We start from the raw sequence: 19,067 nt of genomic DNA, 5'->3' as shown, positions 1-19,067 counted from the left end.
AGGGCCGTCTACAAATTACAACACCGCAAAGAGATGCAACAAAAATATTTATTAATTTAATGATTAAATAAGGTAATGTCTCCAAACTTACCTCAATTATAACTTGTCTCCTGCTAGTTATACTACAGCACTTACTTTAAAAAAAAAGTTAAATTAATAAATATTTTTGTTTCATCTCTTTTCGGTGTTGTAATTTTTAGACGGCCCTAAGCACTCAGCTTACTGCAGGTAGCAGCAGCAGCAGCTAGCAGAAGAGAGCAGGCAAGTGTTCATAAACTTCTGGTGTACTTACAAACTTTCCAATCCATCGTTTTATGAGTGCATAACCTGTTTGTACTAGTGTAGAAGTTTGGTATCATTTCGGGCATTATTAGTGGGGTCATTTACGAGATACATCACTGGATCCATTAGCCCCTGCGCTAAGCTGTTCAGCTGATAACGCTACTCTACGCTAACTCTCCCAATGTTCGACCCAGGTGGAAAAAGCTTCTGGGGGAGTGTTTGGCTCGAGGTCTTGGTGCAAAGGACCCTAGGGTGAAATTACTCCGAACCATCACTTTAAGGCTGTTCTTAACATGAGTTTAACGTTGCCTGTGGCTTCAACAGCTCTTCCGTCAGATTTGTGTGATAAATACCACATAGCAGTAAACAAAGGTCAGAAAGAATACATTTCTACTTTGAGTGTGGCAATGCAGATTATACACTCCTGTGGTCAGCACCATGGCAGCTAAATACACGGTGGCCTCTGAAGAGACGGAAAGATGGGGAAAGCAATGCATCCTGCTGTCTCTATTAAACTATTCAAATTTGTACATCACATACTGCTCCCTCTGTTCTCAGCTGCCTACTGCAGCTTTGAACCAACCTGCCACTCAGCCGGAAGATCAACCAGCATGCTATTCCAGACATCCCTACGGTGGGCTAATATACATGCCGCATGTCCTTGTTCTGCTTACTGCTAAGGCACACAAACTGGGCACAAGCAAGATAACCTGATAGTGCCCTGCTGCGTGCCACATGGCTCTGTGTTATCTGGGTTTGCAGATGGTGGGCTTAGTGGTGTGCTCCCTCTGGACCTCCTCACCTGATGATAGCCTGGAGGATTCATACAGTTACAGCTACAGTAACACGATCCATGGCTTTCCAATCCACTGACTGTACACTGAACATACCTGAGCAGTGGTCTGTTTCTTATTGACTAACAGCATAGGACATCAATGCATTTGCTCCAGTGCCAAACATACAGTCATCAAATACTGCTTACAACCAAGGCTTTTTATCCCTCAACAAACATTTGCAAACTATGCTACAGTCTGTAGATGCATATACAGACTATATACATTTTACAGCATGCAATCACAATGCTAATATAAAGGTTGTATAGCACTTGCATATAGGGCTCCTGTGTTGCTCCTTTTCTTCTTTTTTATGAACATTGAGAGCGGATACAAGAGCAGATTTTGCTTGAGTAGAATGTGGTGCAGTTGCAGAAACACACTTTGCTGAACTATCCAATGGTCACCACAGATAACCGAGAACAATCGTTGCTACAGGAATGCTGAGGGAATATAAAAAAAGGTCTGATTCACAAGTTAAACATGCATTTACAAAACCCATGGTGAGGAATGAATGCACAGCAACATGCAACAGTGTAGATATGTCTCTTATATAATACAGTCTATCAAGTGATTTACTTAAGGGGGCTTTGGCATGCGGGACAGACATGTTTGCTGTTGAGGCAGTTGAACTTTTGCCCTCGCAGCTAAAGGTTAGCCACTCTCACCACCAGGTCATCCTGCTGTCGCAGATCAAAATCTAAATCACACTTGTCAATTCACTTGGGGTCACATGCTTTCTTCATTTACCAAAAATTCCAGCATAAAAAACAAAATATGTGTGTTTGAACGCACATAGGTGTGTAACCTAAATCCAGCGGACTTCATTGCCATCTGTGTAGATAAAGAATTGCTGGTTACAACCTTCCAGTGCATCTGTCGAAGCAAATATTAATTGCCATGACAGAAACAAATGATGTGCTAAGCACGCTATTAACATTTGCATCACAGCTTGATTAAAGTGATCATCTATTGTGACTAAATCAAGTTAACAAGGCCTGTTGCATCATTTAGCACCTTCCAAACAATGCCCTTTGGCACTGCAGTGAGCTTTGTGACTACAGAGGAAAATAAAGGCTACATATTACACAATGCTAAATCATTGAAGTTTCTCATTCAGAAGCATCAGTAACTGTATATGTGAAGTAAATTGCATAATAGTATCATTCATCAAAAATATAGGCATACAAACATTCTTACACTCTTACTTTTTCTGTTACATCCCCTTCTCCATGTGACAAAACATGATGAACCACAGAGATGAATGACCGCTTACAACTGATTTGAATAAACTCAAATCTTATTCTCTTACAAAGATTCCAGTCAAGCGTTTTTTTTGTAATTCTGTAATGCAGCTATGATTTATGAGGGTACATTATGTGAGCTGATAGCATGAATGTATGAGCCTTGTGTTTCAGCCCCGTTTTATCAGCTAAAACCAACCGTTTCCCCCTGTTTTCTACCTCAGACCTTATCTAACTCTGTGACCCTTTTTTTAAAGTAAAAGCACTGATCCCCACTAAACTGTCATACCTCTTATCTGTCTGTTTTACAATGAGGGGGCAGTGGGTTTTTAAGGGGTTAATAGAAAGTAGTTATGAATGCAAACTGAACAGATAACAACTATGGCAGCGGCCATTTACTTTTCCCTTCTCTATCTCTTTGAGTATGGTGTACACAATGAATGCAATTCATGCATACACTGTTTGATAATATTTTGTAGAAAGTTTGAAGAAAATAGCATTTTACAGTACATGTAGCAGTTCTTGTTAGAGTTGGGAAGAAATACAGCCCAAACTTTATTAGCTCAGTGAAGGATATGTGGTAGTTTGAGGTTTACTCCCAAATAATCTGTAGCCATAGTGGCCTCTCATATCATTCCAGGGTCAGATCTCTTGAGCTTGAATTGAAGTTTATATTTCAGGTCTGCTGAATCACGATCAACTTATCCATACCACCAGGGGTAAGGAAAGCACCAGACCACAAAATAGAACCCACTAAAAACCCACAAAGAAGAAGTCATGCAGCTTTAGTCATGCGATAAGGAGCAGTAAAAGCAATAACTAGAAGTATAGATTATAATCTTCACTTCTGCTGCTGTTTACAAAAGCAATAGACCTGTACATTCAAAAATCTATGCCTAAATGCATCTCTTTAGCTGTATTTATCTGCTAATTTATAGTTTCTCTTAAAACACAAGCAAATGGAGCTTCTCATTGATGTGTGTCAGCTTACGTTCATATTTACAGTAAGCCAGTCCGGAGGTCTCAATCACCAAATGTTTCATCTTCACAAAACGCATGTAAACCATCTGTCACAGATGATGAACATTCTCTCTGTGACCACCGGCCCATTCTCCCTTTAAACCAAAGAGCAGACTAATACAAAGAGTGTATGTGCTGTTAAATAATGGAGTATTGCATCTCTTTCGTGCCAGCATTCTCTACCTTTAGTTATCCATTTGTTCCCCTCAAGGTTGTTGTTTATTAACATGGATCTTGTGAAAAGCTTGGATGGAGAAATAAAGTGCTGCAGTGGGAGCCCACCTTTCCCAACCCTTTCAGCACCAAGCCATTGACTCCTGCCATACAATTCCTTGCACTAAATGCCACTTAAGCTATTACAAGTTTTCAGCTGAGTACAGCGCTGACCCCATGGGGCTGAGGACAAAGCGAGAGCACTGACAGGGACACTTATGAAATGCCAGCAGAGAATTGCCACCATCACTTGGATGTGAAGCTGTTTCACGGCCACTGATGCTTTGAGTTTGACACAGACAGCTGGGATTGCCTCAGCAAGATGATTGCTGGTGTGCTGTGTGCATCCTTACAATGTATGCATGGTCCCATGTTCATCCTAGATTTCTGGCTTATCCAGCTGAAGGAAGTGGTTTTGTCTCACTAAATGGCATCACCACACTTTAGGCAACCTTGACATAATTGTGCCATAAATGTGACTGACAGCTTTGCAGGCCCATCCTGACTTGTACTCAATCATAACTATACCCCTGCCCACACAAAGGACATGCAATTCCGCTCAATGCCGTGGTTTTCTAAGTTTGTGTGATGATGTAAAACATTTTTACAGCACATGAAGCTGCTTAATTTTAGAGATGCAGCAGATAATGGAGAAATTGTTGCTGCCAGTTAGATAAGACGATTGATACCTCTCATGTCTGTACAATAAATATGTAGCTGGAGCCAACAGACTAGAAACGGGGAAACGCTGCCTGGCTCTGTATAAAACTAACAAAATCACAAGCACATCAGAAGCTCACTAATTAACATAAAACGGAATGTTTAATCACAGCAAAACCCAAAATCCATGTTTTAAGGGCGTTATATCCTGGACATTTAGTTGGCTTTGGGCCGTAACTTCTTAGAGTTGCATGGCAACGGCTAAAATAAGCTAGCCGGCTGCTGGCTCTAACTATATATTTACCATACAGACATGAGAGTGGTATCGATCGCCTTATCTGATACTTGGCAAGAAAGCAAATAAGAATATTTACCAAGATGTCAAACTATTCCTTTAAGGAAAAATGTGAAGCAGACAATATGAAGTACAACTTACATGCTCTATAAGTTCCCTGATCATGCCATTCCACTGGCCCTTGTCGTCCTGAGAGCCATATCTCCCATCAGGCACCAGGCGGATCTCATACGTGAAGCCCAGGACGTTGGCCAGCTCTTTGAGCAAGTCGATGCAGAATCCTTCAAAACGGTCGTTCCCAACCAGCGCCTTGTCAGACTTCTTAAGCATGACGTATGGCTCCTCCTGCACAGACCCAAAAGAGCAAATGAAAAGCAATGGTGAGGTCAGCTTTTTCAATTTGTTTCAGCACATGCACTTAATTGAAGCGAAGTGATCTGAGCTGATGAGTCGCTGTTGCATTTAACAGGCAGTGACAGCAGTTTCAAGTTCAGCGTGTGGGTACAGGGAGTGTTAAATTATGAAAGACTGCTAACATTTTTCCTACATTGATGTATTAACAAAAGGAGACCTGAGTTAATTAATTTTAAAGACTGTAATGTAAAGTAGGTGTCCTGCTATAGTGATGGTAAAGCACACAAATGAAATGTTTATACTATCAATGTGCCTGCAGTGTTGTGCTAACTAAACCTACTTTCTTCCCCACGCTGCTGTGCGTTGACCTATTTTGCTGGTGCACAGGTCGTTTCGTTTTATGGTCAGGTAGCTGACACTCTATATTGGCCTGTAATATCCTGCCTGGCTGCTCATAATTTGTGCTGTATAAAAGCTTGATTAGGAACAGAATGCCGCAGTCAAATGGAACATGCCCACAACGTTGCCTTCATCAATTGACACCAATCTCCAAGGGAAAGCAACTGAGCTGATGCCTGCAGTGACAATGACTAATACAAATTAGCTTATAAATGATTGCCTTTTTTGGTATCTGTTACCATTTCCCTGCCAGATAAACTTGCATGTCCCGCTGTGCGTTTCAAAACATGTTGGTCCATTTATGCAAGGGCTGTAATACAATTTATTTCCTCCAATAGCCAGATGTATGATATACAAACTGAGCTCAGAAGCAGCGTAATTGATTCTCGAATGAAGGTGACCTTTGCTTGTGTTTTTTTGTTTTTCCAACTGTAGAAAAACTGCAACTGTAGCTTGTGTGGCACTAAGTAAAAATATATAATCAAAGAGGATAAAATAGGCAGTCACAGCACTCTTTATTCCCTCAGGGATCTCTTTTTCAATGGGGGAAGTGGAGGTGATGATCAGGGTGGATGTGGACCGGGGACGAAAAGAGAACATCAGGTGCTGGTGCTCGTGGCATGTGGACACAGTTACACTGTTTATTAAACTAACATTAAGCAGGGCATAATTTTTTGCCACAACTTCTAACAAAATAAAAATGTCTAGAAAAACATACAGTAACTGAGAAACGTCTTTGTTTGCCATCAAAATATGAAGCCACTTGGACATCACAATTAGGATGGCCTCTTAAATAAATAATAAGTTATGAATACTTGATGACAATGCATTTAGAGAGCAAAGTGTTTAGCGACAAACTTTGCTCAAGTTGTCCAATTAACTTGATCAAAAAGTTTGCATGTTAAGGGAAAAAGTCATTACCATCTGTTTCGAGCCTTCCAATTCTTGCTATTCCCCAAGGTTTGGACTCAAATCAAAGTGTTTATACCAGTTCTACCCTCACAGTCGCAGCATGGGCGTGCATAACAGAACGAGGAGGGAGGTGGGCTTGCGCAGAGACATTACGGGCAATGGAGTGCAAACAATTAACGTAAGGGGGAAAACACATTAAGTGCCTAAATCTCTTCGACAAAGTTATCACTATAAAGCTGTCAGACGTCTTGTTCATGCATCGCTGGAATCAGTTTGATGCAGTGTCATTACACTAAGAGGGGAGATTGATATTAAACTTGAAACTCTCTTCAGCAATATGAAAGTAGGCAATTTTATCATCGTAAACTAATGATTCACAACGAAATAGCAAATTGAGACGTGTCAGAGATAGTCAAATGCACTTTCAGGCAAAAAATGAGGTAAAACATTTTTGGGAAACATGAAATGTTACTGAAACACTTGAACTACATGGTGAAAAACACATCTACATTAACTCCACTCTAACTACAACATAAAATTAGCCAATCCTGACACTTTCTAGTGCAGTAGTTCAACATTACACCATTTAAATTATTGTTCACTGTCTCCTCTTTGAGACAGAATTAACATAGATGGCACCTGATAGGCATTAATTATGTCCCGCCTTGACCTCACTTGTCATAATTACAACCTTGTGGTCCAATATAAGGATAATGATAGTGTTTATTGTTGTAGCTTGTATATCTGTCCTGAAAAGGTACGGGGGGAGCATCTGTGTCAGCACCTCCCTGATAGCTCCACAAAGACGCCGACATCCAGTGACATTGTTAAGTACATACAACTGGGGATCTACAAATGGATGCAATGTGGAGCTGGGGGAGGGATCACTCAGTTCTCTCTATGTGCATATGTAATTATTGTATTCTCAGGAATGGTTCATTCTGTATAACTGTCTCCTTCTTTGTTTTGTGCTTTGCTCCAGGTCCGCTCATTTAACATGCTCATGATGTCACTGATAACTGAAGTTTCTGTTGCTAAACTGTCAAGCTTCTCATTCTCGCACGTCACACTTATGCAGTTTATGATTGCAGCGGATTCAACATTTTAAATTTTCACTTTCTTTTTAAACAATGAGCCCTTGATTATAGACAAAAGCAGACTTCTCATTCCTAACCGGCGCTTAGCTGAAACAGACTGTCTGGCTTTTACCAGCCGTTGCTAGATACTGTAGCTAAGTAAGCAAACATTAGCTCCATGAGGTGGTTGAAAGCACTGTCTGACTTAATGTTTCCAGCCAGGGCTGGGGGATATGGCCAAAATCTTCCATCCCGATTATAGGTGCTTTCATAAAGTATATATTATGATATAGTATGTTATCTGGTAATTCAATAATAGTCTATATTAAATAACCACATGGTAAAACCTATATTTGTACACTCCTGTGTGAATTATATACGATACTACGCATTACTACACACATTGCAATAGAAACTATATAAAAAGTAATACGGTAGAAATGTTATATTGTCATATCGCCCATCCCTATTTCTAGCTTGTTTTAAACCCAGAACCCTGTAAAAAGCTACTTTAATTGTAAGATCAGACTTCAATCTGACATAACCCCCTTTTGCTTCTTGGCTTTTGTTGTCCAAGCATGTAAGAAAGAGTTTAGATTTATGCTTCATATTCTCAAAATGTGTGTTTCACCTTTAAAGCTCCACAAAAAAATAGGCTTTAAGAAGTAATCAAGAAGTTGGACAAACTTAAAGCTATTTCGACTAATACAGTGTATGCCAGTCACCAGAGAAAATAAGTGTAAACCAGGCACACTTCTTTCAAATGCTGCAGTACATTTAGAATGAAACGTGGCTGTTGCTAGAAAAAGCTAATTATAAGACCTTGTTGTAAAGCTTGAATTTCAGTGTATTATCTGGAAGGAATCCTGAGGAGACATAAAGGGTAGGATATATTTTACTCCAGGCTACACAGGTGACCTACCAGAATAGTTGTGATGACGAGGGAGCGGTTAGCCAGGGAATCAGTGATGTTCATCCCTTTTCGCTTCGGCAACTCTGTGATATTAAGACCTCCCGACACACTCCACTTCCCCACCTGCAGAAGATAAAAAGCATGTTGCTAAGTGTTCTCTGTCTGTTGGTGGGCTGTGACCCTGGCAGGCTCCCCCAACCAACCAGTCTCACACATTAGTGCCAGGTTGAACACATCTCCGGCAGCGTTGGATGATCGGCTGAGTCACCTTTATATCAGCAGGCCAGGGTTCTTTGGAAAGCAAGCAGGGGGTAGTTATGTGTTGAAGGAAATGCATGACGGACAAATCAAAGAAACCAGAATCATTTGATGAATTGTATGTTACAGTTTTTCTCAATAGCTTTGGCATAATCGTAGCCTCGTGAGACCGTCCTGATCTCGCAAGCTTTTTGCCGAGCAAATGTGAAGCGATCCATCTGGCGGAGTCAGGTTAGCATAATCGTTGAATGACTATTAAACTTTGTCAACCTATATGACTATTTATATGAACATTATGTCAGTTGTTCACATGACTATAGTCATTTATAATTGCTTTGATACAAACTGTGAGTAAGCCTGGCAAATTAAAATAGTTTATATTAATTTGCTATTAAATCATATGCTCTCAAATGCAACTATGTTGATTGTGTAAATCCCTACATGCAAAATAGAGCAACTAACAATCGCAATATCCTGTCACACATATATTAGATACATAATAGTTATGTGGTATTGTTGTAGAAGTTGTCAGATGGATAGACTTTGGCCAGATTGGGAACAATTTACTGTAATTTCCTCACAATGTAGAGCAACCAAACAAAAACAGGTGACAGTTGAGGATATCACAGCAGATTGTTGGAGGGGGTGGCTGCGTCATGCCAAAAGATTTTTCCCTTGTTGCATTGCATGCAAGGGAGGATATCAGGTGTGATGTCGATGAAATGTTGTGGTCAAACAGAGTGGAGAAATTGAATGACCCATGAGGTTGATACATTTGCAGCATATTTTCTTGCACACATTGTACAGTAGCTCCTGATCATATTGCTGTTGTTTTTTTCTGTAGGCCTACAAGCTTTCTTTATACGTATTTGCGATTGGCTGGTGTGTACATACAATGAAAAATAAATGTTTTGTTAGTATAGTATAAGTATAGTGTGTGCCATGGTTGACATAAATACTATTCAGCTGCCTAAATATACAATGCTAGCAACTGGACAATATGACATAGTGGGTAACTATCACACTTTCAGAGTATGCTGTCATTTGACAAGATGTCTTTGCGTTTTGACTGTCTTGGTCCAAGCAATGGTAAAGGAACCTTTTTGCTTTGATGACAATGGTTTATTTATTGATGGATTTATTTACATCTGAAACATGAGTTAAAGGTATTATGGAGGATTTTCTTTTTCCGGGTGGATCATCAAGACTATTGGTCCTCCTAGTTGTCAATCATTCTGGTGATATGTTTATGTAAGGCCGTCGTACGTGCTCGTCCCTAGGTAGTTTTTGCTTTTTGCGCATGCACACTTTCAGGTGTATATGTGTGGTGAGCACAGGTAGTGAGCTACGGTTTCAGCCATTCATTGAAGCTCGCCGTTCTCACCGTGTTTTTTAAAAATGTCTGAGGGTCGCAAGAGAAAAAGTGTCTAGGAATTGTATGACAAGAAGAGAAAGGCCTCTGAAGAAAGAAACAAGACCGGAGTGTTTTTGGGAGAATATTTCACACGCTGGCGTGCGCTAAAAGCACAGGTTGGGCTTCCCACTGATGCCTCAGTCGTGTAGTTTCTACTCAACAGGTAAAGTTTGGCATGCTATTTGGAGAAATCCATTTAAAATCACTGCTAGTAAAAGTTGATGTAAGCTATGATTAGCGATGCTAGCCCTGGCACAAGTCACGCACCGCGCAGACACGGTAAACATCTCAAATTGTGAAAAAGTGCAAATCTTTTTGGGGAAAGTAGGCTTGTATTAGCCATGCCGACAGCAACTTGTAAACAGTGCACTCTCGTGCACACGTTTAATAGGTGTTCCCTCCCTCTCGTGTTGCGCATGTGCATTTTTTCAAAAAGTGGAGAGGGCAGTTCTTTTCTAAAATTCGGGATAATCTTCCACTATACCTTTAATTCTTTTGATTGATAAGTCACCTTTTGCAGGTCACATAAAGTGGTGTGCTAAATGTACCACATGGTGTGAGGATTGTACTTAGAGTTTTGACAACTGTAAATTTGTTTCAGTAAATGTGCCAAATCGATTGAGGAAAAACTATAAAACAATAAATGTAACTGATATTTATGTAGAAGAATAAGTACTATAACTTGCAATGAGATCAAAAATAGAGACCCACTTTTCAAAACATGTAAACCTACTGAATCACCTTTCCTCATCTTCAAACTAAACTATTCTACGTTTTCATGCATCTGTTTGCATCTTTTTACATGAATTGAATAAAGTATACAAAAAATAATATACTATAATGATAATGATCCATGAGATTGGTATATTGACGTTGTGGCTTTCTTGCGAGATAAAACTGTGCATGAAAAAGTAATATAAGGCTAAACAATGGTGCCAAAAAAAACAGAATATTATTAAAAAATAGCAAATATTGCAAACAGGTTACAGTTCATTTAAAAGAAGGTACAGGGTTGCTCGTTCGATCACACTGTAAAAGTAATGTTGTTATGCAGTGTCAGTGAGATAAGCAGAGAGATTTGAACAAATAAAAGGAGTTATACATGCGAGAAGCCCTCAGGCAAAAAGCTCTGCATATTGTAGAGACACTCTGGAACATATCATTAGCACAAATAGTCCTGTGGCTGTCGGTAACAATCTCTGTTTGCAAGCCGAGCCCTCCACCAAACCCTCCTCCTGCTTTCTCTATTACTACAGACACAGCTTTTAATATTCACTGGGGTTTGTGCTTGAGGTGGATCCATTTAAAGACATACAGGCGCCCACAATAAAGCATGAAAACGTCTGTTAATGTCCTCCCTGCCTAATCCAGAGAGAGGCATATGCTCTAATTTGAAAAGCATATTAGTTACAGCTTGTCAAACAACCAAAGAGGACTACAAAAGAGAGATTTAAAAATATCTGTGAATACTTTACGCTTTGCAAAATTCTTTTTAATTGTACCCAATTACAATTACCTCAATTCATTAAACATGATTAGCTAAAGACATGATTCAAAAGTTATTTACTCGTGCAACCACATGGGGAGCATTACATTTATTTCACCGTCCTGAGCATGCTGGCGTGGAGTGAAAGTGGCACTCTGAGAACCTGTTCATAATTCCAGCACAAGCTGAAACTTGGGCTAATATTCAATTACAATGGATTAGTTGAGAAAAGTCCACATCTTAACCAGCTCAAACAGTTAAAGCCGATTCCACGGATATACAAGAAAGGGGGACAAAAATCCAGCAATCCGCCGCACGCTGCTGGATCAACACTAACATGCTTGAGCGTGGGATTTGTCAGAGACATAATGAGAAGATGCTAATATGGCATTCAATACTTTTGCAAGATGACTGTGCTTTAACTTAATTGACCGCATGCAGGACAAGATGAAATGGGGAAGCAGAAGAAGAATTTTAAGGCAGCAGTGTTCAATAGTACAGTACAAGCTCTATTCTTGAACAGAAGGGTTACAAGCTGAAAAGCCCCTGCTATTATATAGTGTTGAGCCTTTAGGGAGTACTTGAGGAAGTCATAATGGGACTTATCCCTATTTGATGTATTCATAATGTATAAAAGCCCTCTAGTAGAGAAAAGCTGTTATAGTCCAGAGGGTACTTTGCCTTCCAGTATAATAAAATATGTTCTACATTATCAACCTTTTAGTTTTTCCCCCCTTTTTTGTAAAACATGTTTATACAGCTCATTACCACCAAACAGCATTTTGGGCATCACCTCATATTATCATTAAGAGACACCCTAATGTGTACCCTAATCCAATTTGCTTTATGATCCACTAACTTATGCTTATGTTGAAACAGCCAATTTGCTTCCTTGTTAGGAGGTAAATGATACTGTCAAATTTGCATTATCTGTTCCACACCAATAGGAAAATCTGAAACGTATTTGTGAAATCAATAATCCATTAAATTATATATGTATAGTCATCACAGAAGTTCTGCTTTTTTTTTTATACACTGCATGTGATGACACATTGATGTTGTGCTTTTATTCCATATCAGCCGAGAATGCATTTAAACCAAAGACAAAATGTACCTTTTCAAGTCCGTCCTCCTTTAGACTGACGATGTCCAGGTCGAAGTCTGTACGTAGACCACTTGTCTTGTTGAATGACAGTCTCCCCGTCAAACCATCCCAGTGGGACTGTAAGATAATAGATCTACATATTTATACTCATTCAAACACATTCCTGTAGTATGTTTTACATTACCAACCTTATTTTGATGATGTAGAATACTGCATATATTGTGCATATATCCTGCACCTATTTATATCTCGGACCTGCTCCATCCGTACACTACTAACAGGTCCCTCATAGGGGTGGGAATCACCAGAGGCCTCACGATACGATATCATCACGATAATTATGTCACGATACAATATTATTGCGATTTTAAAGATATTGCAATATTCTGCGATAAATTTCAATTTATTACCTTTTTTCCAACTTCAAATTTTTCCCAATTTCAAATTATGTCCCCAAAAGAAAACTTTGTCAACCTCTGTTTTATCTAAAAAGATACATTTCTCTGTTTGTTCATCTCACTTTACTTTTATTGCTGCAAAATGGGTTTGTCAAGCTGACAAACTGACCAACACATATATAATAAAAAGATCGATACTTGGCGTCTGTGTATCGATACAGTATTGCCACGGAAAATATTGCGATACTATGCTGTATTGATTTTGTCCCCCACCCCTAGTCCCTCAGGTCTTCTAACCAGGGATTACTCGTGGTCCCACGCACTCGTTTAAAACCTAAAGGTGACCGTTCCTTCCCAAACCTGTGGAACGCCCTTCCTATTGTCTTACGTTCTGCAGTCTCTGTTAAAGCTTTTAAACAGCAGCTGAAACTTGTTTAAATTCACTTTTGACTCATGTTTGTAACTTTGGGTTTTAGGTTTTAATCTTTTAAATTATTTTCGTTGGTCTTTCAATAATTTTTTGCTTATTTTCTGTTGGATCTTACTGTATTTTTACTAGGGCAGTCAAACGATAAAAAAAAAATGTAATCGCGATTATATCAAATAAACTTATAATTATTGTTATTACTATATACAATAAGAGTCTTAACCTCTGTACAATCTAATGCAATCAATACATTCAGGGGGCTTATATTGCTTAATTTTTGCCTAAACCATATTTTATAAGTGGTACTGATTCATCTACTACTTTACACCTACTGTCTTGTATGTTTATGTACATAACACAATATTTGGTACACCTTACAATATGACAAAACAAATAAGCAGAGAGAAATGTATGAACGGCTGTCAACAAAACACGCACACACTCTAATACACACTACAACACCCTCTATCTCTCACTGAGTGTAAATTCACACCCACACACAGATCAAAAGTACAAGCACAAACCGTACAGGCTGCATTTCCTTTTTTTAATTACATTTTACATCTCAACGCCTTCAACATATTTTCCCTCCAGACTACGGAGTTAATTAACAACCATCTCCTTTTGCTTGATTCCCCATGAGGTGGAAAAACACATAACTGCCCTCTATTACGATTCCCTGATACCTGACACCTCTACAGATGTGTTTATAAGCAAACACACAGACAGTCTACTTACCGTTTTTTCTCACATTTATGCTAATAGTGTTAGCCATCTTTTAGCAAAGGCATCTCACTTGTATCTGATTGCAATTGTGTGTTTTAGTTTAGTCTTTGCATTTGTACAATTGAGGGTGGAACCCTCAAATCATATCAATATCTTATTTATTACTCTTTTGTCTGTGGTGATCTTTCTGCAAAAAACGATTTTTAATTGTCTATCAGTGTCATTTTCATTAAGTCACAGTGTGTGATGCACGCACTAATTATCTAATAGGCTAAGTCTTGTTTCAGTTGAGTAATCAATCCCTGTGTTTCGAGTTGCAACACTTGACTGATATTTAAAATCCAAACTGTTACAACCCTACAGGCTATAGCTATCACTTGGCTTCCTTGTAGCTTGCCAGAAATTGTTGTGAGAAGATCGAAGCTTCAAGGAGAAATCTGTGGCACACTCCTTTTTCAAACCCCCTCGTACCTCATTCCATCTGGCCTAGCGCCACTGAGGTGGGTGGCATGTTCAAACAGCTCTAATTCAGAGAGTGACATAAATGCCTCAGCCACATCACATCCGAAGGGCCAATTCGACCTTCAGAACATGTCAGACGCCTGTCTAGAATAGAGTGTAAATCAGGCCTGAGTAAGTGTTTTTATAACCGAACACTACAGTACTGTATGTTTGTACAGGGACAGTGTAATACTATTCCAACATAGCTGCTAATGGTGATGCTTGTTGGGATATAATGCAGATGTAAGCCATTGCACTTACATCTGCAATGGCTCACATTGATGACTGGCTCACTAAGTCATGTCTCTACCTAAACCAAAAAAACCACCAAAAAAACAGTCTTTATGGCGTTTACCAAACAAAACATGAAGGTGTCACATTCTAATGTGTTCCTTAGAGGACAGGAACTTGATATTGTTAATGAATTCAAGTATCTAGGAGTCATATATGACTCCACCCTAACATTCAAAAGTCATGTAAAAAAGGTGGCAAATAAAGTTAAATTCAATTTGCTGAATTTTAAACAAGTTAGGCCATTTCTTGACACCAAAGCTGCCAAGTTGTTCTTATATACTATGATCTTTTCACATATTGAGTATTGTTTTACAAACTGGTCATTAAATAGCATAACTACTCTTAAAAGAATTGAATCTCTATTTAAGAAAGCCACAAAAACTTTTGATAAAAAGGCATTGTCATTTCACCATTGCAATATCTTAGAGAGACATACATTTCTAAGCTTTCACAATTTCAATAATTTCAAGTATGCTTGTTTGGTATATAAAGAGTTACATAATCTTGCCCCCCCTCCGCTGCATGGATTTTTCCAAAGAGTTGAAAGTGGAGGTAGTACACAGGCCTCTGTAAAAGGGGACTGTGTGATACCATTTAGACGCACCACTTCTGGACAAAACATCATGTCAATAATAGGAGGTAAACTCTGGAATAGCTTGCCCCTCCCAATAAGAGAGTGTCCTACAGTCAACACCTTTTAAAACTCACTTAAAACAGCGGCTCCTAGAAAACCAGAGATGTACTCACTTTTAACTTTCACACATTTCTTCACCCATACACTTTCACTGTTAAATTGAATGAAATATAGAGGTGGATGAATAATGTCTTTGTCATCATGCATTTTTAGTTTTGTTTGTTTGTTTTGTCACCATTATGTGTACCTTTTAATTTATAGTGAATGAGTGCTGTATGATTGCTGGCTGTCTCTGTGTTAGTCCTACTGTATTGTCACCTGCCTAGGGACTGCAGATGAAAAGTAGTTATTTGACTAATTCCGGCATATTTACATGGTGTTTTTTATACAACAATGTTCATAAATATGCATGGTCCCTTTCAAATAAACCAATAAAATAAAAAAATAAAATAGCTAACAATGCTCACCATTTCTTTTAACTGACACATTGTGACTCTGAGCCATTGTTTGTTGTGCATTGTAATGGTATATTACTTTGCGATATTGTGTTAGCACATTTGGCAGACAAGCAGGCATTGTTGCTACAACTTAGGCAAACAATAGTATTAATGTTGTGCCACTTCGGGATGTGTAGCAGTAAAACATAATACGGGGCATTAGATTTGAGAGCACAATTTGACACAACACATTCTTACTATTATAGTAATGGTTGAAAAGTGTGCAATTTATTTATTTTTTTTTCTCAGCTTCCAACAAGTAGTAATTACATATTCATTGTTGATGCTTCCTTACAAATTGCTGGATTACATGTACTTTCAATGTATCCCTCAGGGCCCTGTCCCCACCATCTCCTTCAGTCCACCACTAGGGTTGGGTACCGAAAAACAACCGGTATCTACTGGACTGAATGACAACGCGGATTTTGGTCCATCGTTTTGGTGCCAATTAAAAGCTGTGTTGCTCTCTGACGCTCCAATGTGGACGTTGGAAGCAACAGAAGCATCACTGCACGGGACGCTAGTTAACACACTTGGCAGCAGGTAGCGTTAGCCTACCATTAGCTAGTAGCTGGCTTAAACATGCTTAAAATGCTGACAGCGCAACAGTCTAACGTGTGGCTGTATTTCACTTGAAAGGATTCCAACACCGGGAATTGTTGGAGAAACAACACTGACGGGACTTACTGGTACGTTCAATTGCACCTCGTAAGCTCATGGTGCATTCATAGTTGTTTCTTCTTATCGTTTAACAGCAATTGACTAGTGAAATTAGTTATTGTTATTATTACATTTTAAATAAATCATTTAAATTTGACCATAGCAATAAATAAGCCATCTTTTAATGTCACTGACTGTGTGCTTTTCTTTCCTTTTTTAAAGTATTGGTTCAGGCAATGTTTAGGCAGCGGCACCATTTTAAAAGTATCATTTAAAACCCAAACAATACCCAACCCTATTCACCACTGACGATCATCCTCATTTACTAGTCCTCATTTCAGTTAAAAAAAAAAAAAAAAAATTTTTTTTTTTTTTTAAAGTTTTTTTTTTAGGGGAAGGTTTTCTTTTTTTCAGTGGAAAGAAAGAGACTGGTACCATTATGGAAAATCTGGCTTTGCTTTTTCAAGGCCGTTGCCCGGTGTTGAAGGAAAGCCTCGGAGGAGCCACAAGCAGTGGCCATATCTAACCTCTCACTCACCCACACTTTCTTTCAAAGCAGATACTTTATGTTACTATGCCTTTTGTGATATCCGAAGGTGGCCAGCCCGAGCTACAATGGCAGCCTACTCTGACTTTGGCCCTGGTTCCTCAGTGTTGGAACATTTTACTCTTTAGTGTCTTTAACATCTCCATGGAGAAGGCTGCTGTCATGCTGTGGATATGTGAGTTGGGCTCATGAGATCTATGGCCAAACTCTCACTGTCTGAGGAAGAGCCTTGGGCTTGAAACGTCACTAACATTAAAATCGTAAGGGGAGCTATTGGGTTTGGCGGACCTGCTTTTTCTTTCCACACTCACTGTCATCACAGTAAAGCTCAACAGAGATCCTCTCTGGAAAATAGGCCCAAACTGGCTTGAAACTAGTTGCAAATGCCATCAGGATGCTTAGCACTACGGAGAAAATCTTTCGATGGAGCCATGGGTACCAAACAGAAGTTGTCAGCCATTTTGCTAATGATAAGTGGATGAGGAAAAATGTTAAGCTCTGCCCTTTTATATGGACAGCCCCCCGTAGCCATCATTCTGATTGCTCTGTGGGTATATGCAAATTTATTGGGCAGTTACCACAGATGAGGGATCCTGATTAGAGATTCAGGAGGTTAATGCTTTAATTTCGCTTTTGCAATAAAATGGCAATTATAAAAGGGAAAACAAATGGAATTCCTGCCATTTAAAAACCACACCTTGGAAAATTCAAATGATTTTGTTCTTTGAACAAATCAAGATACAAATAGTAGCATCTCTGCACACTCTTTTTCTGCCATTTTGCACAGGCTTGTTTGTGTATTCTGAGGCACTGTCAGACTCCCATGTTAGATTAAATAAGAGCCGATTACACTAGTTGTGCTTTCAAAAGGTTACAGTACGTGCTTTCTGGAAAATAGGTTATGAATACAGGGAATTTATAAAGCTGACAACAACACTGCTTTGATGTGTCTATCACGGCTTGGTTTGCTTTGTGTGTGGATATGATTGATTTGCTGCATAAATATCCAAGTCCCAAATGACTACACGGTCCTCACTCCACTCCTATTGTCATGCTTACCACTCAATCAGTATGCTCTAATATCAATAACACTTATATCAGATAGCAATAGGCCAAAGGTGTTCCATCACCTCTTTGATAAAACTCATGAAGCGCCCTCCGAATCTCCAGGGTTTGTGGCGGTGGCACTGCAGCGAGTTTACCGTCATCTGTGGAGCGTGCTGGTATGAGACGGATACAATGTGGACTGCATCATAGGTCAGGGCCGCATCTGTCTGAAATAAGGGGTGAACATTAATTCAGCTGATGCCTGTGGAAAGACATACATATTTTGGTCACCATCAATCTCTAATCTTCTATAAGCTTGATATAAATTCACATACATAACTGAAGAATTGAATTAATATTTGACATATGAGCACCTCATGTGTTTCCTCAACTGATACCTCAATACAGTGCTGTTTTTGTCTTGTTTACATAACTGACATACAGTTTGCCTTCAGCATATTTAGACATCAGTAATTTAGGTTTAGTTGCTCTATGCTTTTTGACAGTGTACATAAGCACTTCAATTTAATAGCAGGTTACAATCCTTTGAGTTTGAACTTTAACGTCAGCCTATACTCTTGCATTTTGGACAAAAAGGTTTATTCCAAAGTAATGAAACTAAAGCAAAATTCCTTGCAATAATTAGTTTACATTAGATGATAAATGTGTAATAGCAGATCAATGGAAATTGCCCATTAGTGGACATATGACATGAAAAAAGATTCAAGTAAATAATCTCCCTTTAATTCGCTAGGTAAAGAAGGTCAATATTTATAACATGGCAATTGCTTTCTGGCCATATGTCACAAATGGCCCATCACCACCTCTACTATAATCACCATTTCTTTCAGACTATACATCTATTTACTGAC

At 39.0% G+C, this 19,067-nt stretch overlaps 1 protein-coding gene across 1 annotated transcript in view; it reads right to left on the bottom strand.

Moving 5' to 3' along the window:
* The window catches only part of LOC120562714 (glutamate receptor ionotropic, kainate 3), a 110,786-nt gene that overhangs the window by 22,465 nt on the left and 69,254 nt on the right, over positions 1-19,067 (bottom strand). Inside the window, exons 7-10 of the mRNA XM_039806565.1 lie at positions 18,279-18,422; positions 12,474-12,581; positions 8,211-8,324; positions 4,689-4,892 (exon numbers count right to left, since the gene is read on the bottom strand). Coding sequence (XP_039662499.1) covers positions 4,689-4,892; positions 8,211-8,324; positions 12,474-12,581; positions 18,279-18,422 — 570 coding nt within the window. The remainder of the gene's footprint in view (positions 1-4,688; positions 4,893-8,210; positions 8,325-12,473; positions 12,582-18,278; positions 18,423-19,067) is intronic.

This window comes from Perca fluviatilis, chromosome 7 (genome assembly GCF_010015445.1).
Source record: "Perca fluviatilis chromosome 7, GENO_Pfluv_1.0, whole genome shotgun sequence".
Taxonomy (NCBI): Eukaryota; Metazoa; Chordata; class Actinopteri; order Perciformes; family Percidae; genus Perca; species Perca fluviatilis.
Note: the sequence above shows the minus strand (reverse complement) of the source record. Positions and strands in the feature narration are given on the sequence as shown.